The 24330-nt window shown below is 43.3% G+C and overlaps 1 protein-coding gene across 6 annotated transcripts; it reads right to left on the bottom strand.

The window, feature by feature from the left end:
* Positions 1-3824: 3824 nt before the first annotated feature.
* On the bottom strand, positions 3825-24006 carry slc16a4 (solute carrier family 16 member 4). 6 transcript variants are annotated; one of them, XM_042342154.1, is made up of 11 exons: positions 23694-24006; positions 17635-17790; positions 16066-16284; positions 14685-14844; positions 13928-14060; positions 13582-13725; positions 12294-12455; positions 10576-11121; positions 6231-6442; positions 5685-5778; positions 3825-5268 (listed from the first exon to the last, which is right to left on the bottom strand). In XM_042342154.1, exons 4-11 carry the CDS (start codon positions 14790-14792, stop codon positions 5021-5023), a joined length of 1647 nt encoding a protein of 548 aa, XP_042198088.1. In that variant the 5' UTR covers positions 14793-14844; positions 16066-16284; positions 17635-17790; positions 23694-24006; the 3' UTR covers positions 3825-5020. The 6 variants fall into 6 exon arrangements, with proteins under 6 accessions (XP_042198088.1, XP_007897624.1, XP_007897622.1 ...); XM_007899433.2 differs by having other exon boundaries at positions 23703-24006; XM_007899431.2 differs by lacking the exon at positions 16066-16284 and having other exon boundaries at positions 14685-14866; positions 23703-24006.
* Between the last annotated feature and the right edge of the window lie 324 nt (positions 24007-24330).

Below are 24330 nucleotides of genomic sequence, written 5' to 3'. Positions count from 1 at the left end.
ACTCAGCGTTTGTGCACTTGCACTGTGTTTATTGGAGACAGTTAGCAAAGATTAAGTGTGAGTTTCCCTTGCGAACATGTGTCCACTCATCATCTAGTTTCTCTCCCGTGATCCTGCACTAGGTAATGAGTACCAGCTTCCTTTCTGTCCTGAAATGACCCTTCTCGCTCCTGAAACCTGTTCCTCTTTCCTGCTACTTTGGTGTATGTAAAAGTTATTGTGCTGCGTTTGAATCCTGACCTGTATAATTGTTTCAATTATAAATCGTAATGCTTTTAGGGTTAGGTTACCATAACCTTTATCACAATTCTGATTGTACTGTTAGATTCCATCCTTCCTTCCCCCCATTCACCCACCAAATCCTGCACATGTGCCTGTATTGAAGTAGGAAGCTTCACTCTGCATCTAATGCATTCTGTACATGATTGGAGACTGCATGATATAAGTATCCAATTGATAAATAGTAGTGAGTGTTCCATTTTCCAGTGCTCGCATCCCTTATATTAATGAGCATAAGATGCGCTGCCTCTTTCTCTCCTTCCCCCACTCCCCCATGTTTCTAGAGAATTTATGGTCTTTAAAGGAAATGATGTGTTGTCTAATTTCTCCTTGTAGCGAATGGCGTGTTTAAATTGGTTGTAACAACAACAAAATTACATTTGTAAAGCTCTTTCAGGTCGGGAAGATGTCCCAAGCCGCAGTAAGAGCTGCTACTTTATCAGACGGTTACACCTTAAGCCATAGCTAAACACCCGATGGGAGGGGGGAAAACACTTGTGAGGTAATGGGCTACATGTTGGAGTGTCAGCCACTGTGTAGATTCAGATCCTCAGACTGAAAGGTAGGATGAATATATCCCGCTCTTAAGCACACTTTTCCAGGTAAGTGATTTCTAAAATCTTTCATTTATGCTTTTACCTTCACGTTCAGCGATGGCTTCCCTGGTCCTACAATACTGCATTGCTAAACTCTACTTGATTACCCTGGTAAATGCATCTTTGTTTTTCTTGTCTCTTTCTACCCTATTGTTTCCACACGCAATTCACTGGTCTGGGCTGGTGGAGTAACTTTAATAAGGCAGTGTTGGGGAGTGGTGGAGCTATGAGCTCAACTCCCTGTCCATTGGAATGTTTGGAGCCTTACTCAACACTTCTTAAAGGCACGATCAAACAGGGAATGTTACATGAGGATGCTTGTGGGATTCTTCTCTGCCCAACGTCTCATCACACAGTCTCCATGGAACCTCCCCAATTTGTCATTTTAAAACCATGGTTCAAAATGGCTGTGATTGGAAGGTTTACTGGTTATCAAAGTCGCTGTTGTACTCTTAGGTGATGTGCTTCCTGCCTGGTAACTGTGATGTAGGTTGTTGAAGGAAAACATCTGGGCTGTTGTGGGACCTGACCTGTTGAAGTTAATGGCAGATACCAGTAAATCCGTTAATCGCAACTTCAGGTAAGAGCAGAGATCCTTCGTTAAGGATGGTGGTCTGGGAGGAATGGGGATGGGAGACATTAGCTAGTATCTTCACTAGATCACACCGCGGTAGTATTTTGAGTCTGATGTTTGCCATCTCAGGAGTGTGTCCATGGAGTGGAAGCAAGAGCAGAAGAGAGTAATGGGACTGATCCCCAAATGTTGGAGGAGCTATGAGCTGTGAAGAATGATCAGTTTAACCAGGAATCTTTAGCCTTGAAAAGGGCTATCTCAGAGAACTTTACAGTGTTTATTGAGAATAAATTTCACCCACAAAATATGCAGTAAATTCACTTTACAGTATATTCTGTGAAGCGCTTTGAGGGGTCTTGAAGACGTGATAAAGCGCTATATCAAATACAAGGATTATTATCATTAAGTAAACCTAGAATGATACTTTCTGATGCACAAATTTATCAGGATAAGAGGGCACAGGGTGAGGATGGTTTAGGGTAGGCAGCTGCCAAGAAGCATTTCATGGAATAGTGAAGGAATGCCAATTTGATGTGGATGACAAAGGCTACTCAATAGTTTGTTGAGCACTGCAAGAATAGTATCTCTGTAACATCTGCCTTCTTGTTAATCCACAGGCCCTTGTGTTTTATTGCATCACCATATTCAGGTAAGGAGAGTTTTGGCTTACATTTCAGCCTGCTATAGGGAAGCCCTGATGTTCATGCTGTATTTTGTTGCTATCGCTTTTGCAAACTCGCAGTGAAGAGAGTAGTCTTCGCCGAACAATCTACATAATCCCAATTCAATCTTGTGTATTGCAACCCGCTCTTTACATTAACAGGTGAGCAAAGCTACAACAAAAAATTGCATGTATGTGGTGGCTTTTATGTCGGAAGGATGTCCCAAGGCACCTGAGCTGGGGGTTGGATTCTGAAGAGGAGAGGTTTGTGCCTGTGGGGGGTGGGGGGGTGGTGACGGAGGGCATAGTTGAAGAGGAAGGTTTGACTATTTTACAGAAGATTGACACAAAATCACTCGGCTGCTTGTAAACTGTTGTCAAAGCTGTTTGGCAACTAAGGAGCAAACTTTTGCCCCATGTAAGTGGGACATCTTTGAACTCAAGTGTTCAGGTTAACCTGGGCAATATCTGATTTCAGGGTAGTCCTTTTTTTGTTTAAACAAATCTGTTCTAATGATTCTAATCATAGAATGCATTGGTAATTGTAGAGATAAGTGATAGGTGCTCAATGCTGGTAGGATTTATAGCAATAGACTATGATAAAGCAAATGATGTATTTTCAAGAAATTGTCCTGTTGTTTTCCATGTGTTTTAATAAAAGTTTTTCTTTTGTAGAAGCTCATGTGTCTTTTCTGCTGTTGTCAATATTCATAATGTGTCCACACCTGTGAAATGTCACCACGGTTATTGTTTGCATGTTACAGGTCTTTACATACATGAAAGAGTCTTTCAATCCGTTCTTCTCAGTGACTTGTATCCTATGCTGAATACGATATATAGCATGTTTTTTTCTACATATAATCAATTGGTGCTTATTGATAGGGTTTCATGTCTGGCAACTGGATTCAGAGCCTCTCCAGATTGCTGTGGAGATTCTCGCTCTGGTTTTATAGAGCGAGAATCTCCACAGCTATGCTGCTTATGAATGAAGCCGCTCTGTTGCCTCTAGATTTACTCACTGGATCATCTGTGTGAGAGAATGAACACCTGTATTCAACAACAAAAACAAATATTTGCTCCTGCTAACTCTTGTGGTACCAGCCTGGGCAAGCTCCAAGTAGAGCCCACCCATGCAAAGCTGCTAAGGGCTTACACTTTACCCACCCATTACAAGCTACCTTACACCAGAGACTGCGCTCATATAGAAAGCACTGTTGACAATTGTTATCTAGAGGTAGAGAAATGATGGGTAAGTACTTTGCACTTGAAAGCTGGAAATTCTTGAATCAATAAGGAGATAAAATTGATTTACTTAGATTTACATTTTATAGGCTTCTCAAGTAAAATAGTTTTAAAGCACTTTACAGAATGAAATTAATTAGGAATCAAGTGGCTCTTTGTAGCTGGTTCTCAGGAAAGAGAATAACTTGCGTTCCAACGCTTAAATGTTTCACCACAATCGTGAGGTACCCCAATATAAAGTAAATGACCCTTGTTTAAATATAACTTTTTTTATTTAATAACCCTTGCACTTTATGAAGCGCCTATAATGTCTAAACATCACAAAGCGCTTCACAGGTAATTGCCGTCAAGTGTAGTGACTGTATCTTTGTAGGCAAATATGGCAGCCATTTTGCGAACAACAAGATCCTGCAGCAGCTGTGAAGTGAATTGGAGCAAACTTCAGCTTAACTGCAATCTCTGTTCTGTTCTAAATTAGATATTAAACTAAGCTAGTACATCATAGATCCATCTCAATCCTCATTGATGTGTTTTTTAAAATCGGATTCGCCACATTCGTTTGACGTTAAAAGCGTCTTCCTCGGCCAATGCATTACTGATTGTCAAAAAGAGTAGTTTAACGCTGCTTTTTTAAATGGTTATAATTTATCAGTGGTAGTAACTTGCGTGTGGCAAATGCAAAACACTGGTGCCAGAGGTGCTTATCTAATGTTGACAGCTGCAATCATTTGACACGTAGTGATGAGTAGAAAAGTTCTTGTTACCAACCGAGTTTCAGATTTGATGTTTGAGTTTCATATTAACTGATTGAGAACTTCTCGTATTAAATGTAAGTGTATTTACTGATTATTGCACAGTCCACAAGCTCTTTAAGGAATATTAGAAACCGGAGGCCAATTGAACAAAAAGTAGAATGCACGGGGGAGCCCGACAATGCCATTTTCTAGGCTTTAGGTGTAACTTGTTAACTAAATCCCTACAGAGATTATTCTCATTGACTAGTTTTGATTATCATGGTTTTAAGTTGTGCGTACGTGGGTTTTCATGTTATTCGGAAGGCAAACTCCACCCTATCAAAGTGTTGGAAGATTCTTGCTGGAGCAGTTTTTTCCTGTGGTTTCCACTGTGCAGAACACACTGTTCTTGTTTGGGAGTCTGGGCTTGAATCTGGCTAATAATAGATTGAAAGTCTCTCTCTCTCTGCTGGATGTAATGAGTTACGGGAAGACTTAAACTTGTTCCTTGTAGACACAGCCGCTTGCACAACACCCCCCCCCCCCCCACACCTACCCCCAGATTATCACAGAAATTAGCAACGTCACGAACAATCTTACAGGAACTTCCGCGGTGAGTGGAAATATAAGGCTCGTGCAGCTTGGCATTTGCCAACTGTAACTTCTGCATTTGGCATTGAGGCAAGTTGGCAGGGAGGAGTGAGAGGGAGCTTTGCTCTGCGTTGGATCCATGATGTATCTCAACCGAATGTTGGTGTGGAAGAGTTAGAAAATGGCTCCATGCCCGTCACTGAAGCTCCTCATTTTGATGAGTACAAAAATTCACAAGTTTACACGTATTTTAAATCACCATGGTGCATCTTGTGACACATCATGATATTCCCGATGAATCTGACATTATATTTCCTTATTAGATACATTCAGCAAGTCTGCTTTATACTGAGGTGATGCGTTCCAGCTTTTCAGGGTTGGTGTTGGATGGCATGAGTTGCCTATTGTATTCGACTAGGTAGCCTTTGTTTGGGATGGGTTCGGGTTTCACCATCGTTGTTTCTGCTTGCTTCCTTGCCTTATACCTTCGTGCCGTGGGCTCCAAGAAGATTGAGACCGACGATAGGATGTAGCATCCGCCAGCCAGGTAAAAGGAGCAGTCATAGGACAGTGTGTAGTCATACAGCCAACCTAGGAGGTTTACAAGCAAACGTTAGTGACCAGGACTGACAACTTGCGGCTTCTTTCACTAGAACTGAGGTCTTCGAGGTTATCAAGGTTACGATACGGTAATGGTCAGGGGCTTATCCAGTTCTCTTTTGAATGGTTTCTATTGATTCAGCTTCACTCGTCACATTGTGAATGAGGTTCAATAGTTTTAATTTTCAGGAAAGGAAACCTAGGGCACAAAATTCCACCTGGTCTTAGCGGGTCTTCTATAGTTTTTGGGTGCGAGGGGGGTTGGGGGTGTGGACGTCCAGTTTCCAAATGAAGCCTGCCTGAATTTGAAGTATCCCCAATCCTGTGTGATCTTACATTGATCAGGTAAAATAGTCTTCCAGGCTAAGACTAGGTAGAATTTTGGGGCCTTGGATGGAGTTGATTACCTGCTGCTGGAGGCCCAGTCAGACAGCCAATACCAGCAAAGAACATGGAGAATCCCAAAGAGCTTCGCACCCTGGTCACCCCAACCAGGTCCACCTGCAAGGAGATAAACATGGGACCACATTAGTCTATGGTAGATGGATACCAGGGACATAGAGCCAGTAGCTATACTATTTATTTTGGACCCAGCAGCTCCACTGCCCTGTATTCCAGGTAGGAATTGTGCAATTTGCTAGCAAATTCATCAAAAGGGAAGACAATTCTTCCTGAAGCTGGCCTTTTGTCTTCTGAACCGTTGGTTGCATTTTTTGGAGCAGTTTCTTGGCCAAGGAAACTGTCCGAAAAAAAAAAAAGCTTTTGGGCAAATGCCACGTTTTTGATACCCAGCTAAACTGATGCCTTCTTTTGTGTTAAAGCCAGGCAGCGCCTTGCAAAGTAGCTTAAATAGAAGTAAAGTGAATGTTGCATTGTCAAATGCAGCAGCTAATCTGGGCTAGCAACGTCCTAGCATGAGGTGGGCGGCAGTGAAATGGGACGGTGGTCTTTACCAGAACAGGAAGCAGTAGAGCCATATATCCACCACAGAATACAGCAAACGACACGGCATAGACCATCAGTTGCCCGTACGTTATTGCCAGCGGAGCCAGCAGGTTGGACAGCCCGCACAGCAGAAGGTAGGCCTTGTGGTAATGGTACTTGTTGATGAAGTTTTGGTCAGCGATCCATCCTGACGCTAGCTGGGCCACCGTCTCGGTTATCCCTGTAAACACACAAGAGACACACAGTTAGAGGAGAAGATGATATTCCACTGTCCCTCAGCTGTTGATATAGTTTCATTGGGAGATATTTCACAAGAGTGCAAATTGGTTGTTTCTGTATAGCTTTTCGATTACACAGTCGACCCACTTCACAGGATATTCTGTGAAGCGCTTTGAGACAGTTGAACGATGTGATAAGGTTTGTGTACAATTACAAGCAACTTACCTGTGGAGTGTTTTGAGGTGTTCCAACATTATAGGTGCTATAATCAAATGCAAGGGTTACCGTTTACAAACCAGGAGAGGGATACAGTATTGGTCACAATGCCTTGCTAATAACAAGTTACTTAATTTATTTAAACTGAGTTAGTCCAAGTATGTTCATTATAAAAGACATGTTACATGCAACAGGAAATCTTTCCAAACACTGCTTTGGGAGAATGTGGAGCGACTGCCCCAGGAAGCTGTAGAGGCAGAATCCATCAGGATGTTTTAAATGGAGACAGTAGATACTTGAGAAGGAAAAGGCAAGGAAATGGGATTAAAAGATCTTTCAGGATTTCACGAACTGATGGAACAGACTCAACATATTATTCTCTTGTTCCTAGCTCTGTCACTAGATGGTGCTGGTCTGCTGATTAACCAGATGGCGCTATTTACAAAGCTAAATAAAATGAGTTTAAAATTGCTAGACGCTTCAACAACAACAACAAAATTACATTTGTATAGCGCCTTTCACTTCGGGAGGACGTCCCAAGGCTCTGGACAGACAGAGTTTCAGACCCGAGCTGAGGGTCGGGGTGGGGGAGGGTGGGGTGGAAGCAGGAAGATCGAAAGCATGGTCGAAGAGGAGGGTCTTGAGGTGGGTCTTGAAGATGGCGAGGGAGGGGGCGAGGCAGAGGGATTGCGGGATAGAATTCCAGCAGGTGGGGGACAGAGTGGCAGAAGACCTGTCGGCCAATAGTGGGGCGAGTGAGGCGGGGATGTGAAGCAGGCTGGAGCCCGCTGAGCAGAGGGAGCGAACAGGAAGGTAGAGGGTTAGGAGGTCGGAGAGGTAGGGGGGAGCAAGACCATGGAGGGCTTTGAAGGTGAGGACCAGGATCGTGAACTGTACCCTCTGTGTGATGGGAAGCCAGTGGAGTTGGGCGAGGATGGGGATAATAGGGTCACGGAGCCTGGTGCGGGAGAGGACACGGGCTGCAGAGTTCTGGATGATCTGCAGCCTATGGAGGGAGGAGTTGGGGAGCTTTGCATTGTCGAGCCTCGATGTAATGAAGGCGTGTATGAGGGTTTCTATGTTTAAACTGCTTTAAGTGCTGATCGTACTTAGAACTTTCTGAAATCAACAGGAGAGTCTCACCTTGTGGGTAATGCTGTAAACACACAAAGTGACATTTTTCCCAGTCTGTCGTTTTCATTTGACATTTGTCGCTACAATCCTGAACTTACCAATTAGGTAAAATTAGCCTGGCTTTAGCCTGAAGTGCCCTCAACAACAACAACTGTTGTGCGCAATTGTCTGCCACGTTTCACCCACAAAATATACAGTGAATTCACTTTGAAGTGCTTTGAGACGTCTCGAAGACGTGATAAGGAGCTATATCAAATTCACTTACATTTATATAGTACCATTCACACAGGGTAACATCTTATAGCACTTGGTAAGTTTCCAGAGTTTTCAGAATTATCTCTAGTGTAAATTATCACATTGCTGAAAAGCAAGATCCAACCCATCTTATGGCTTGATTTTGGAAGTAATTATGTTCTCTCTCTCCCTGACATTGGCTCAAATGTTTGGTCTAACCTTAGTTGAGGTCTCCAAGTGTCACATCTTTGTTTTTGTCATCCAGGACACAGATTGGTAATACTGTCATCATTCCCCTTCTTTCTCCCCAACTCCCAAACCCCACTAACCCAAGAGACACTGAGACCAATCCTATCATGACCCGATCTGGGTGTGGAGGGGAATAGCACCTGGGACCTTCTAAATCTGTGCAGGGTGAAATAAACTGTCACCCTTTGCTGTGCGTAAAACTGGCTGCCGGGGTTTGCTCACCAAATACACAGTCAATCCATTTTACAATACATTATGTGAAGCACTTTGAGATGTCCTGACGATGTGATAAGGCGCTATAGCAAATGCAAGGATTATTATTGCTATTATTATTGGCCTTGGAAAGGAACCAAAATCGCAGGGGGTAAACAGTCTGTATGCCACCCACGGTCAGAGAAGAACATTGCTACGACGTTTCATTTCACAGTTGCCTGGTGCTGAAAACCTCGTGCTGAGTCCCTCATGAATTACTGTAATGGGTTTGATCACTTGGCGTCCTTCCCGGAGGCTCTGGCTCGCTAGGACTGTCTTATTCGCATGGAACTTGTCTCGTGTCCAAGACTCCAAAATAGCCAGGCTCAGCGATTTCAGCTTGGCTGGGAGTCCAATTCAATAGAGAGGCTCGGGTCCACACAGTGCCAACCCTCCTTGAGAACAGCACTTTGAGAGTTGGCAGCAATGGGCCGGGTGTAACTGTATCCAGGGACAAGAGCACAGCCTCTCTCAAAATGTGTAGTGCGATAGCGATTGACAACAGAGAACCTAGCTTTCTATTCATAAACTGCAACAGAGTAAATGGTCATTATGTATAATTGGCACTCTTGGTTCCTTCCCCATGTTAAACTGGCTGCTATTATATCCCATTTCTCCCACCCCTCCCCTCACTCCTGCCTTACAAGGAGTTGGTTTTGAGAGCGACGAAGCTGCAACCTTAATTAATGACATGAAAAGGTAGAGAAACTAGAAAGTCTGTCTGATTCATTGAGGCATCTCTCCACCAACACTGGGAAACCAACTCTCTTTCATTAACCTCTCTCCCATCCAGTCCATCTCCTTGGAAGTTCCCAAAGAGATCACCGGAATCCCATAGTCAATCAAGCAAAAACGTCCACTCCCACATCTCTACTATTTGGGAGCATTTTTGTGTCTTAGTTGTGAATTCCAGATCCATATCGGAAATTTGAGCTCATATTTTAGCCTGACTGACCCTCCAACGCAGTAGTAGGGAACACTGTTCTCACAGGTGCTGTACTTCAGACCTTTAAACAAAGGAAAAGAGAAGGGAGTTTCTTTCTCCCGATATCCTGGCCAACAATCCTCCAGATAAAATGGCCATTCACTTCACAACTATTTGCCTCCCATAGAATATTTGTGCCCGTCTCAATCTGAGCCTGTCTCTATATACGTTCCCAACCAGATATTTATCCAGTTCTTTATTGAAGGAGTTAATCGATTACAGCACAGACTGCTTTTGTTAGGAGTCTGTTCCATATAATCACTTACATGAGCTCTTCATTCCAAAGTGAATCCCTTAGGAATTCAATTCCTGGAATATAAACCATAATTCTAGTCAAAAGACATTATTTACAATTACAAGCTGGGTGAACGTGATTACAATTTTGTAGTTGATCACTGAGCCCAATTTTTTTAAAGTTTTATTTATGAGTTTCATACTGGTTAAGGATAGTAACATCAAATCTATTCCAACATTTTATCAGATTGTGGCAGATCTATTCATCCCTTTTTTCCATACCCATAAACCCCTTTCTTCCCAAGTCTCCATCTATCTATCTATCTCCTTTTTAAACCTGCCATTAAGAAGGAATGGGAGTCATGCAGTTGGGATTAATTGCAGTGCTTGGGTGTACATATAGGAACTTTGCTCAAATCTACTTCTGGAGTGGAGTGGAGTTCTCACTGATCTGCAGGCCTTCTAATGAGATTTATTATTTAGAATTTTAGACCCTATTATTTACGTACTTCAGTACAGAAGAGCGCCCTGTTCTGCACAAGTGTCTTGTCCTAGAGGGACATCCATATAGACTTACCAGTGATCGGGGAGAAAACATTGGACAGTCATTAGGAGCAGAAACACTGGCTGATAATAACCCAAGGGCAGCTAGGGTCAATTACATCACATCAGCTACTACAAGCAGTGCACGGTGTTGGGATTGGAACCTTCGAGATACACACAGTCTAGCACTGGGGCCTTTGTCTCTGGGCCATTGAGAGGTAGGAGGAATATAAAAGAAAGAGATTTAATAAACAGCGGAGACTGGAACTACCTCAACCATGGCTCACCTGCCACAGAAATGATGAAGGACGCATCCATGGCGTTGATGCCCAGGGTCTTGGCCCTTGCTGTCAGGTGAAAGTAAGGAATGAAGTAGGCCAGTTGGCTGAACACCACTGAGAAGGTGTATATACAAAAGAAAGGGTCTTTGAGCAGCGAGAAATCCAGCAGTTTCTCCGTGGGTGGATGTTTCTGGCTTTCCCCCTCACTGCTCACCAACTCAACAGTCTCATTCTGAGCTGCTTTGTAAGTTACTTTCTCCCAGAAATGACTGTCATCGAGCACAGCGTTGGACTCCATTCCTGCTTTGGTCTTGCAGTCATTCACTTTGTCCTCCATCCCAATGTGGCTGTTCACCGTGAGTATACAGTCCTCCGAATGGTTCTCGAAAGCAACTGGTCTCATCAACCCATTCTGGCAGTACCCTCCATGTGCATTTGTCAAGCACTGCACATTGGTGGTCATCGGCTGGTTTTCACGGAGATAGATTGGCCTCAGTAACATACCAGTTGCTATTAGATTCAACATGATGCCACCCAGGATAAGCAAAGCACCTGCGGATTAAAAACACAAAAAACACACATTCTTGAGTCATCATTTCTCTGTGTTTCAATATCAGCGAGCATCCACAAAAGGGATTGAAAATCGTCTTACAAATTAAGGCTGCTTCAAAATATAGGTATTATATATAAGAACAGGAGTAGGCCATTCAGCCCCTCAAGCCTGTTCTGCCATTCTATAAGATCATGGCTGATCTGTACCATAACTCCAATTACCCATCTTTGCTCCGTATCTTTTGATGCCCTGACCTAGCATTCATCCACATCCGTCTTGAAAATGTGAATGGATCCAGCCATAATCCACAGCCTTTTGGAGGAGGGAGAGAGTTCCAGATTTCCACCACCCTTTGGCTGAAAAACTGCCCCTGATTTCACTCTAAATGGCTTATTCCAAAAATCTAGGCAATCTTAAATGTTATAACTGTGCTCTTAAGGCTAAGACTGAGACAATTTGTCACCCCGATAGGGATCTTATTTTGAAAAAGTAAAAACATTCCTTGACTGTGTGAACAGGAGAGCCCGACAAGGTCAGAGTAGCAGGCGAGGTCTGCAGTTTGAGCGTGTTAAGGAATGACCTAAGGGCTTCAGGGGACAGATAAAGTCCTTCTGTTCAAGGCCAGTACTTTTTAGTGCACAATAAAGTACTTAGTTTCATTAATCATTCCCTCAAAAGCAGCATTTGTGCAATGAAAGGGTTTTAAAATGCATTTATTCCGATTCTCTCTCTCTCCCCGCCCCCTTCCATTTTTTGTCCTTCTCCCGAGGAAGGGGGTGTGTAGGTCAATGGAGCCCTCTAAATATTTTATCCAACATTAACCCCTCCAAAAAATCCACCTAATTATAGTAGGGTCTCTTAGCTTTTTACTAAACAAAAAGTCAGATTAATTTCTCTTCCGCTAATTAGCAGTCAAAAGCCAGAAGTCCCGATGGCCTTGTTGGGGAACAGATCATTCCAGATTCTCACCGCCTTCTGGGTGAGGAAACGTTTCCGCAATTCTCTACACCTAATAATCAATTCGTAGACCATCTTAATTGTAATTGTAACGCGATATCACCTTGTTTTGAACCCCTCCCACCCAAGGGAAGTCACCCCATCTCCCACCAAATTGAGCCCAAGGTGTTTTTAAAGGTTTGCGTTTCTGCCGCTCAGAGATGCAGTGTCTCACCTTGCCAGTCATACTCCTCCAATAACAGCTGTGTGAAAGGGGCAAGTGCAAAGGTGAGGCCCATTCCAGATCGAGCTATAGCGTAGGCTGTGGCAAGTCTTTTCTTGAAGTACTTTGCCTGCATCACGGTAGCGGCTTGGTACAGAAATGCGAAGCCTACTCCTGAAGTCAAAGTGAAAAGAAATAATAATCACAACCCTTGCATTTGGTGTATCACTGTTGATGTCGCTTCACAGGAATGAACCACTGCTCGTGCTAAAACCAAAGTATTATTTTTCATAATTGGGTCGCTCAGTCCAATTTAGCCACTCAATTTGGTCGAACTCAAACTCATTTCTTTAGCATTCCTCATGTTATGTGCATGATTTGACAGCCTCTGTAAAATCTTGCGCAACGTTGAGCTGAATTGACTAAAATGTGCCCCACTTTAATCTCACAACACTTCTGGATTCAATCATAGATTTACTGGGAAAACAACGTTCCAGTAAAGGCTAATTGTGGAAAATCACTAAATCCACCAGATAATTGGGAAGGATGAAAGGGCAAGAAAAGCACCACTGTTAGAAAACTTTGTGAAGATTTTAAAGTACATAGGGTTCTTTTTTTATCAATGGATTGACATTTATTTTATTAATATGGTAATAATAGGCAGGATTGTTGCTGCTCTTTTATACACGCAGGAAAACTCTATCCGTTGATCAGAACAATCAGGCACAAATGCTTTGGTTTGAATCCGGGCCAGACATTGTTCACCCAGCAGACAGAGCTTTTCTATTGTCATGTTGGCAGCTAATATTGCGTTGTGTTGTGAAATGAGTTTGCACTTTATAGGTAACACAACTGCAGGCTCCTTAATGTCTATCTGAATACATTATGGAGATCTTCAATTTAATATCTCATCTGAAGGACAGTACCACTGACAATACAACAACAACTTGCAATTATATAGCATCCTTCACGTGGGGTAGCGTCTCGGACCCCTTACAGCATCTTCCAGTTCTGCACTGGAGAGTCTGCGTAGACTGTGAGCTCAAAGTCCAAATATGGGAACTCGAACCAACAATCCAGATGCGAGAGAGCTCCCAATTAGTGCATCTGGTTACGTGATGAGATCCTTCTTGCGTTCCTTCAACAAGGTCTAAATTTCTTGACTCAAACCCACTGCCATTTCTGGTTATGTTGGCAGAGGAATGCCCAAAGATAATAGATCAATCACATTTGCGAATTGGAGAGGGTGACAAACATGAACGATGTCTCTGTTATTAATGGAAGAACCGCTGTCTCTTACCAACTACGACACCAAGAGAGACGTAAAGGAAGATGATCCCAGTGGCGAAGATGCTCATGAGAAACCCAGCAGATACCAGGACAGCCCCAAGGATTGAGGCCCATCGGTCTCCCAGCTTTCCACAGGCAACAGAGGCAAGAGGACCTGGAGAAGGCAAAGAAACCCATTGTTGTTTGGCAAAACAAAACTCCTCTCAATGTTAATTGGATCTTTATGAAATAGATATGGGAAATCTCAAACCAACTCCACGTGTGTAGTGCAAAAGTGGTGACCTCACCACTCTCAACTCTACTCTAATTCCTGCCTCTCAACCACTTCCCATCCCTGTCCACATCCCTTTCTTTACCTGCAGACAGTCGTAGACTGGACATGATGGACCCCATCCAGCTGATCTGCTCTGAGGAGCCCCCAAAGACTTCTTGAAAAGCCACAAAGAAAATCCCAAAGGTTTTGAGGGTTCCCATCACCAGCACATTGACCTGTAAGAAGTGAAGAATAAGGAGTTACTGGAAAGAAATGAACTGGGATGAGAGTACAGTCATTGGTTTCAATTTAGGCACAATGCTTTGCTCTTACTGTTGAGTTTCAGATGTTGTTGGGGGGGGGGGGAATGTCTCCCTCCAGCAATTCTGAGGTCAGTCAATGTATTCATTTATAATAAAGTCACTTTTCAATCCATCGGTGATTGATTAACACAATAAAAAAAATCTGAATTTTCACTCTATAGAATCATTAAAAAAAGACACTTTTTAAAGATTCATTTGGCTTTGCTAAGTGCCAGCTTGTGTCGGGCTGTGCGGGATCTGGTTAGCAGATTTTCCTAATAAAATCTTTTTTAAAGGTTTGTCCCAGTTTCTGTCAGATTAAAAAATGTTGTCCTGCTTTCACACAAAAAAATACATTTCAGGAGCTGGGGTTTAAAGTGCTCCGTCCACTCCCGGTAGTGTCAGTCAGTCACTGTGTGGGGTGACCGCTGGTCTAGTTCATTCAGTGAATCTTTCCTCTTAAATAACTAAAAAGCCATTTTAAATTATAAGACGCACTACATTGTAAATGTACCATATTGTTATGTCTCTGAGGAGCACTCATTCCTGAATCCTTACCAGAAAGAAATGCAGCACGATCATCCATCCCCACCCTCCATCGGGTGGATCGACATACCTCCGCGCCTTCTCCTTGCCGGATCTCTTCGTCTCCTTGGTTTGCTCCATGTTCCCCGAGGGCCGAGACACAGCCAGAGCCAATTGGTGCTTTTCTGTAGCTCTGGGATTAATTTGGGAAATTTCTCCGATTTGAAGCAAAGTGAAAAAATATGGCATATAACAAAACCGCGGGACTGCCTTGTGTTGTTGGCCTTTTATCATCTGGTGTTAACTGGCACATACACACACACACACACATACACACACAACATACAACTAGACCCATTTCCCTCTGCGAGTGCAGTGCCAAGGAACTTTAAAAAGAACCCACATTTTAATAGCGCTTGACTCATAGAAATGTCAGAACACATCACAGGTAATTTACAATGTGTGGCTGAAGTGCAGTGACTGATCTTGGTATTTAACATAAGAAATAATAATCCTTGTATTTCATATGGTCCTTTCACATTGGAACAACATCTCGAAGCGCTTGATAAGATCTACTGTAAAGTGCAGTGACTGTATTTTGTAGATAAAAGCTGCAGCCAATTTGCACACATCAGGGTCCTCCTAAACAGTCATGGAGTGCATCTCCTATTTTGTGGAAGGATTGTTGGCCAGGACACCAGGAGAGAGAGACTCCCTTCTCTTTTTGAATAGAGCCATTGAATAAGCAGTCTTTAACGTCTACCTGAACAGGCAGAAGGGAGCTCAGTTTAATGTCTCATTCAAAGGACAGCACACTCAACAATGCAGAACCCGACTCAGAGAACGTGCAACCAACTAAACCAGGCTGATACTTTACTGGTCTGTATGTGGGTCCTACTCCCAAGAAGACATCGAATAAATATTATTATTGTTATAATATCTAGAGTTCTGATTGAGCTTCACAAAAAAAAACTTTGGGGTCTTTTGGATTTGTGAATACCAAGTGTGGGGCCGACTTTGTATTTAATAATAATAATCCTTGCATTTGATATGGCGCCTTATCACGTCATTGAGATGTCTCAAAGAGCATCACAGAATGTACTGTAAAGTGAATTGACTGTATATTTTGGGGACGAAACGCGGCAGCCAATTGCACACAGCAGCGTCCCCACAAACAGTGGTGGATTGAGCGACCAAATTCTACAATTTTTTTAAAGGGAATATTATCCCCCCGAAAGTGAACCGCGAATTGATTAACAACCAGTATTTAAACCACAGTGAAAAATGTGTCCACCTGCGCATTGTCAATCTCTCCCATATTCCTGCAAAGTTCAATCAGATGCCTCATCGTTACTTCTTAGCCAAAATAAATAAGCCTAGCTCCCTCGGAATTTACTTGACTTAAATTGCTTACATTGGGGATCCTCTTGGTTGCTCAGCGAGTGCTGTGTATTTTCCAAGCCAATCCTGTCCCTTCTACGATAAGTGGTTAATCTTGTGAGTAGGCGTCACTGCATCGGAGTTGTTATGTACTGGATCAAAGAGCTCCCAGCTTTGTTACTTCTCAACAAAGGAACACCAACGTCATTTGGTGAAGACATAGATTGAAACAGTGAATTTCTCCGCAAATCGCCTGCCGGAATCAATGTTCTTATCAGTATATAGTTTGGGACACGACATGTCAAGCCACCGCCAGGATGGTGAAAAGCAAACTAAATGTACCTTGATCTTCTTTCAACTTATAGCAAATTCTTGTGTTCTTAATTGGCAAAATTGCCTAAAAGCCACACAATTCTCCTTCTGCTGGAACAAACGATTGGGGAATATTGAATGCCTCTGCATGAATGAAAGCGGCCAATGACAACTTGCATTGATGTAGCGCCCCTCACGCAGGGTAATGTCCCAGAGCGCTTGATTGCTAGCCAACACTGTTGTCTGTTATTTACCATGTGCAAACTGTATGTAAACCACAGGTAAATGCAGGTGCACAGAGGATTTACAGGGACCATTAATTGTTTAATTCCTTTGTTTTATATTTAATAAAAATATAGAATTAATAAAATGCACACACATTTATACGTGACACGCAATAGACCTCACGATCTTTTCACAAGACCTGTTCTTATCTCCTCCTGCCAGAAACCCCCCCACCCACTACACCCAAAGCAATTGGGTCTTGGGCGTGGTGTATGGGGTGCAATGCTCCACCTAAATTCTGTACAAATTAAAAGTTCTGTTGTGTCTCACTGGGTGATTCCGGCAACCATAAGTCACGGCACAGAAAGCTACCTGTCTGCAGCAGTAATATTGCGGGGTGGGGGGGTCGACATGATCGCTTTACTGTCCAGGGATTGGAGTGTGCTGCATTGTCAGAGGTTCCGTCCTTCAGTTGAGATGTTAAACTGTTGCCCCCGCCTGCCTGTTCAGATGGCCCCCAATGAATGATTACTGTAAGGCCATTCAGAATAAAGTGCCCTGGCCAACAATGCCCCTGCCAAAATTTGGTTGTTCATTTCAAGGCTGCCTATTGAAAGATATATGTTTAGTCTATACTGCGGTTTAGAATTGTTTCCCCCCCTATGAGTTTGAGACAATGATATTGAATTACTTGAGAGCACAATGGAGAGGTCAAAGCCATGATACTTGCTATGTGGATTACCGCAGTATCTGGGTAAGGAAGTGGAGTTTAGCTTGTCTCCAGCCTTCAGGTCCAAATGACTTCATTAAAATCTCATCTCAATTTTTTCTTCTCCAAGGTAAGTACAGTATTCCCAGCTTCTGCAATCTCATAGCTGGGTGTCATTCCCTTGTTGGGTATTGGCTTTAGAGCTGTGGTCTCTCTCAGGGTTGGATGGGACATTCAACCCCTCGACTAGAACATTGCTCTCCAAGTCATTGATCACCTGGTTGCAATTCCCACAGGCTTTCCTCTGTGCAGGTACCCGCCAGTGTGCAGTGGCCTCCCTGATTAGATTTTACTCACCTGCTGTACCTCTACGAGACTTGATACGTTTGGGAGTTTAATCAAAGCTTCTCGACTTGCCGTCCTTTTGCACATTATTTTTCATGCTCCAGATAAGACAAGGCAACATGGGACCTCAGACCTCGGAGAGGGACACCGACCCCAGACCTCTTACACCTGCACAACAAGATAAACAAGGTGAGCAGTGTGCAGGGAGAGTGCCTTCCATTTTGAAGGGTGGGATACCCTCTTGCCTTTTATGAAAAGGCTTCTGTTCTTGGCTTGGCTTAGCAGCATTCTCACCTCTGAGTTGGAAGTTTGTGGTCTTCATCTTACAGGCTAGGCCGACAGTCCAGCACAATATGGGGAGGTGGGAGGATGTGGAGTTCTCCCTGGGATTTCAGTTTGCGTTTGTAAGTGCAACAAATTGTATTTATAGAGTGCCCTTGACACAGGACGCTCTCTCGGAGCGCTTAAGGAAGAAGATGAGGGCATTTAAAGAAGAAACAATACAATACAAAATGTGTATAGCACCTTTCACATCAGGAGGACGTGAAACAGGAAGAAAGCAGATTTATATTGTTATCATTAAGTATCATTTGGAAGCCTAATCCTGAATGTGTCAGAGGTCCATGGTCCTTGAGAGTTCAATTGAAAGATTACAATGAGGAGGAGGTCAGGAATATCACAGCACTTTTTGGTAATGTTTTGCAAGACCGTTGCTTTTCACAACAAAAAGGTGTTCAGTGGTTTCTTTGTGCCTTTGTGTGTGTCAACATACTGGGTGATGTGGTACTGAACCACCTGGAGACTGGGAAGCTCCAGGTTTGATCGCTGATATGTGTTTAGATAATAATAATAATAATCCTTGCATTTGATATCTCAACCAAAAGAATTTGGGACCTCAACTGTTCTAGGACCACTTGCCCAATCAGACAGTATGTTTTTGGAGATGAATGTTTCTGTGGTTTGTCACAAGTCTAAAATTGGAAATTTGTTTTTCAGCCTCTGGTCTTCCAACATATTGTAGGAACAAGCTTAGTCTTAAGACCATTTTGCCCTTTAACCTATTTGATCTTATCCCAAATACTGTACATACTCTACTCTCATCCTGTGACACCATTGAGTTGTTCCTTGAATGAGTTCCAGTGTCCTGACCCCAATATGACTCCTTCTACAACCATAATCAGAAACCTTTATATATCCTTCAAATGCCAGGGAACTGAGAGCTTGTTTGCATGCCTAACTATACACCAAGGATTGTGAAGACGGTTAAAACACAATAGAATTGACTGTAAGTTGTTATTGGAGTGAAGCTCAGCAATAAGTGAAAGAAAGTTGAGTCCAAACACAAACCGCTCCATCTAGTAGTGAAGATGAATAAATTACCACAAGATCCTATTCCAGGTCTCTTACTATCCAAATCTATCAAATTTAGTGATGATGAAATCAAGTTACGTTGGGAATTGACTATTACAAGAGAGATACCGAGCATTCAAGAAGATTTGACCAATTCACTAGATAATAATAAACAACAATGCTTGCATTTTATAGATCATCTATAATTGTGAAACTTTTCAAGGGGCTTTCTGCCAAGTGTAGTGACTGTATATTTGTAGGCATTACACTTGGCTGCAGGCACAGTGGTGCCCCACAAACTGCCAATGAAGTGAATGAACAATTCATCTGAAGAATTACTGGCAACAATATTAACAGGCCTGAAACAAGACTGAAGATTGGGGAACTGCTGGAGTCTAACCAGCCAAGCATGGAGTCCATTCTGTACTGAGGTATTCCCCAGAGACCTAGTTCTGGGTCCAGGCGAACCCAAGTCAATCAGCCTTGCACAGCAAAGACAGCACCATTCTAATGTAAATACAAAATGCAAATGGGTAAAATCAGTGGTAACATTTGTGCCCATTAGCAGATGTGGAGTAGGAAAGGGATTTGAACGTGATCATTGATTAGCTGACGTAGATTTCCAACCAACACAAAGTGACTGTTAACAAAACTCTTAAAATATTAGTTTGGACAGGTTAAAACAGCAGGCTATTTGACTTGGATATGAGCACAGAAACTGAGGACATGGGTTTAACATTAACAAGCCTGAAGCAAGACTGGTGATTAGAACGAATTGTTTTTCCCAAAACGCAAGGTATATGGCCCAACTGCTTTAGCAAAAGCGTTGACAATGTGTTGATTAACTCCTTCAGATTGAGGATCTGCTTTGAGCAGATCCTTTGGGAGTGAGGTAAAGGCTGGATTTTAATATAAGGGTTCAGGTAGTTTATATATAGAACAACAGAGAAATGTGCGATTATTCATTTTCTAAAAGCATTGAATGCATTCATTACCTTCAATATTTTTGTTAATTTTTTTACTGACGGAAGCAACTGTATCTTATGGAGTCAGTCCTCACCGCTTGTGTATCTAACCTCGGGGAGCACACACATTGCGAGCACACACATCGTGACATCGGACAAGGACACACATGGCGCCTCTTTATTGGAGGCTCATTACCCTAAAACGTGGGGAGTTACATTTCCATCTCTGTACCCCAGACTGTCTGCTCAGAGAGTGAGTGGGCTTGACACGGGAAGGAATTGGCTGTGATTCCACAAACTCCCTTTCCTTCTGCTTCCAAGCTACGAGAATCATCATCAATCTCTGACAAGGATGTGGCTGAGAAGCAATCTGACAAAAGCATGACTCAAAGTGTCTGGACCCCAGCCTTATGTCTCACTGGTATCTGTACTCAGCACTCCAGGCACAGCCTGATCAGACCATGGTATTTTGCCCATAAAGTACACTGTCACTGCACTTTACAGTATATCCTGTGCTTTGCGATGTCTCACAGACATGATAAGGCGCCATATCAAATGAAAGGATTATTATTATGACTGTTCTGGATTTGTTTCTTTGACATGATCTTGAATTCTTTTCAGTAATCCAACATTTTTGCCTGTCAGATTTCGGCTTCCATCGGTGGTCACATTCACCAATTTTTTCCACTCCACTCCTAATTTTAAGATACACTTATTTACTGCCTCCAGAAAGTCTTCTCCAGTTGTCCTATCTTTCATTGACTTAATTGATGCCAATTCTTCTGTGTGAGCTCAAAATGTTTGGTGATACCTCGAATAAAAATTATCAACTAGTCTTTGACATCACAACTCTCATCGAGTGCCAGTGAAAAACATGCAAAATTGCTTACTTTATTTTTTAACTGCAGATAATATTATTATTATTATTTAACTGCGGATACAGGTTCTCAGGGATATCCTCGACATATCTCACAATAGTTTGCCTTGACAAGCTCGATCTGTTTTTTCTTGTTTTGGCATAAAATCGAGGCAGAGTCAACCATACACTCCTTTATAAATTCTCCTTCAGAAAACGGTTTGCTGTTCTTGGCGATTTTGTGTGCAATCACGTATCTCGCTCTTGTAATCTCGTCCTGGCTCAAAATTGTTTTGTGAAAATGCTTTGCTCTTTTTGCATTCGAACAACCATCTCATCAGCTTTCTTTCCTTTTTCTTCGGCAAAAACGTTCTTATATTTGCAAGTGTGTTTGCTCCCAAAATGGGGATTCAAGTTGTAGTCTTTGAGCACTTCCACACCTCTTTTGCAAATTAAGCGCAGCTTTTCCACCCACAGTGGCAAAAAAAATTAGAAATCCATTCTTTGTGGAATATTCAACCATCAGCGTCCACTTTCCGCTTCTTTGGTAAAATCATTTCGAATTAACATTCACGGTTTTTATGGGTGACGTAAACACCAAATTGGCGCACAAAAAGTACAAATGAGTAATAAACGGATAAATCACAGTAACGCCCTCTTCGGTGAAAAGTATTAATGGCGATTTGTTTTGAAAAGTTTTGTACGCTCTGTAAGCAATTCGTTCATCTTCTTTCAGAGCACCGAGATGGACTTTACGCGGTAAGGCTTTACGCTGCTCGTGCCGTGGCTGACACTGTGAGTCAGCTCCGGTTGCCGCGCGTGTTTGAAAATTTGCCGATCCGTAAATTTCTGACGTCAACCTGATTCAACACGCAAGGGAGTGAGCGCACAACTAAACCGTGTGATTGGCTGATGTTCCCGGTCTGATTGAAATACGAAAGTCGTGGAGAAAAAAACGAACAACTTTAGCCATTAAACATCGACACTGCGACAAAAGTAAGAAACGTAAAGGGACTCATTTAAAACTGATCCTTTCTGAGACTGAACGAACTATAATTTTTTCTATTGCTGGACACAATGACGGGCTGGATACAGCCCACAGGCCATATTTTGCCCACTCCTGCCCTCCGCTGTACCTTACAATCAGTGCCTTGCGATTATCCACACTGAACTTTATTTGTCAGTGATCAGCCCAGGTGTGTGTGTGTATATATATACACACATATATATATATATATGCACACATATATTTAATATATATACACACACACATAATATATATACACACACATAATATACACACACACATATATATAATATGTATACACACATAAATATATATATACATAAATATAATATATACATACGCGCATATATAATATATATACACATATTTATAATATATACACATATTATACACACATATATAATATATACACATATTATATACACACATATATAATATATACACATATTATATACACACATATATAATATATATACACACACACATATATATACACACGTGGGCTGATCACTGACAAAGTTCAGTAGTAATATATATATATATATGTGTCAGCCACTCTTTCGAGGATTTTGGATTACTCAATTCCATGATTTCCCCCCAAATTGGCGTCACCTGGAAATTGAGATGCCACCCACTGAGCCTCTCTGGGCAGGTACCCCTACACTGGGCAGGAGTGGGCACAGCACCTCGCCCTGAGGGGCAGGTCCATGACCAACCTGCCCTCAGTGTGCCAACACAAGTCTGAGCTCAACGAGAGAGAGCAACAAAAAACCGAAATAATAACGTTTTTATTTGCCTCGCGCAGTGCGCTGCTAACACCGTTTCTAAACATACAGAGTATATATATTTTTATGAACCCCCCCACCCCCCCCCCCACACACACACACACCCCACACACACACCACCCCCACCACACACCCCCCCCCACACACACACACACCCCCACACACACACCACCCCCCCCCCCACACACACACCACCCCCCCCACACACACACCACCCCCCCCCACACACCCCCCCCCCCACACACACACCACCCCCCCCCCCCCACACACACACACCCCCACACACACACACCCCCCCCCACACACCCCCCCCCCCACACACACACCACCCCCCCCCCCACACCCCCCCCACACACACACCACCCCCCACCCCCCCCCCCCCACACACACACACCACCCCCCCCATACCCCCCCCCACACACACACCACCCCCCCCATACCCCCCCCACACACACACCACCCCCCCACACACACCACCCCCACCCCCCCCATACCCCCACACACACACACCGCCCCCATACCCCCCCCCACACACACACCCCCACCCCCCCACACACACAGCCCCCCCCACACACACACCACCCCCCCACACCCCCCCCCCACACACACCCCCACCCCCCCATACCCCCCCCCCACACATACCACCCCCCGATTTAATGTGCAAAAATCTCATTTGCACACAACACCATTCCACTGTCCGAGCGAAAGAAAATCGACCCCTTTAAGTTCTCACTCTGTTCCAATTCCCTCGCATTAAAATTACTGTATTCTTGTCAATTCTTCCACGGATTTGAGCGGAGGGGGGAGTGGGGAGTACACAACACTAACTGATCAACACTGACACACAGACTGAGTTAGGATGTTTCCCATACAATTCACACACACAAATCTGACACTGGAGATGTGAAGCTCTGGAGACTGTTTGGCAGTGGGGTTTGTTCATGGCAATGGAAGTTTCTTCCCAACTTTTTCCCAACAGTTCCCAAATCCTGTCTCCCACCGCTCAGTCCCATTCAAGCCTCAACAAGTCGTGACTGCACAGATGTATCTCACAGCAGAGTATACCGTTCTTTTTAAAAAAAACACACCTGACCAACCTTGTTCAATGCAAATCCTTCTCACACGCTGAGCACTGCAGTTCAGTTCACAAGAGAAGAGAGGCTTTGCAGCAAAAACATAGCCCTCACAGCTGCCATGTGACTGACAGGCAGAAACCGACTGTAAAAAAAACTTATGCATAAATTTAATCTGGGATCCAAATGAGCTAAACCACTGCTAATGTGATTGCTCCATCTGCAGAGCTGACAGAGTGGCCCAGAGACCTCAGCACTCAGTAAACGTTTCCTAGAATCCACTACATACATTGAACCCTTCACCCATGTACCAGGGAGTGCCTCAATCCTCGTCAGTAACCAAACCCAGACTTCTCCTTCACCTTTGCTTCTCCAGAAAAACGATTCTGAGTAAATAAATAAATGCCCTTTTCGATGGCCGGTCCCTATCCTAATGATAATAATAATCCTTGCGTTAGATACACAACAACAGCTTGGGTTTATATAGCGTCTTTCACTGCGGGCAGCGTCCCGGAGTGCTTGACAGAGGTGGAGTCTGATTGCGAGCGAGGGGAAAAGAAAGGGAGGGAGGGGATGGTGGAGTGGGGGGTAAGCCAATCAGCCAGGTAAGGAGGTGCGAGGGCACGAGAGATTTGAAAACAATGGCATGTCG

This window comes from Callorhinchus milii, unplaced genomic scaffold (genome assembly GCF_018977255.1).
Source record: "Callorhinchus milii isolate IMCB2004 unplaced genomic scaffold, IMCB_Cmil_1.0 Scaffold19, whole genome shotgun sequence".
NCBI classification, from domain to species: domain Eukaryota; kingdom Metazoa; phylum Chordata; class Chondrichthyes; order Chimaeriformes; family Callorhinchidae; genus Callorhinchus; species Callorhinchus milii.
The sequence above is the reverse complement of the archived record's forward strand: the minus strand, read 5'-3'. Positions and strand labels throughout refer to the sequence as shown.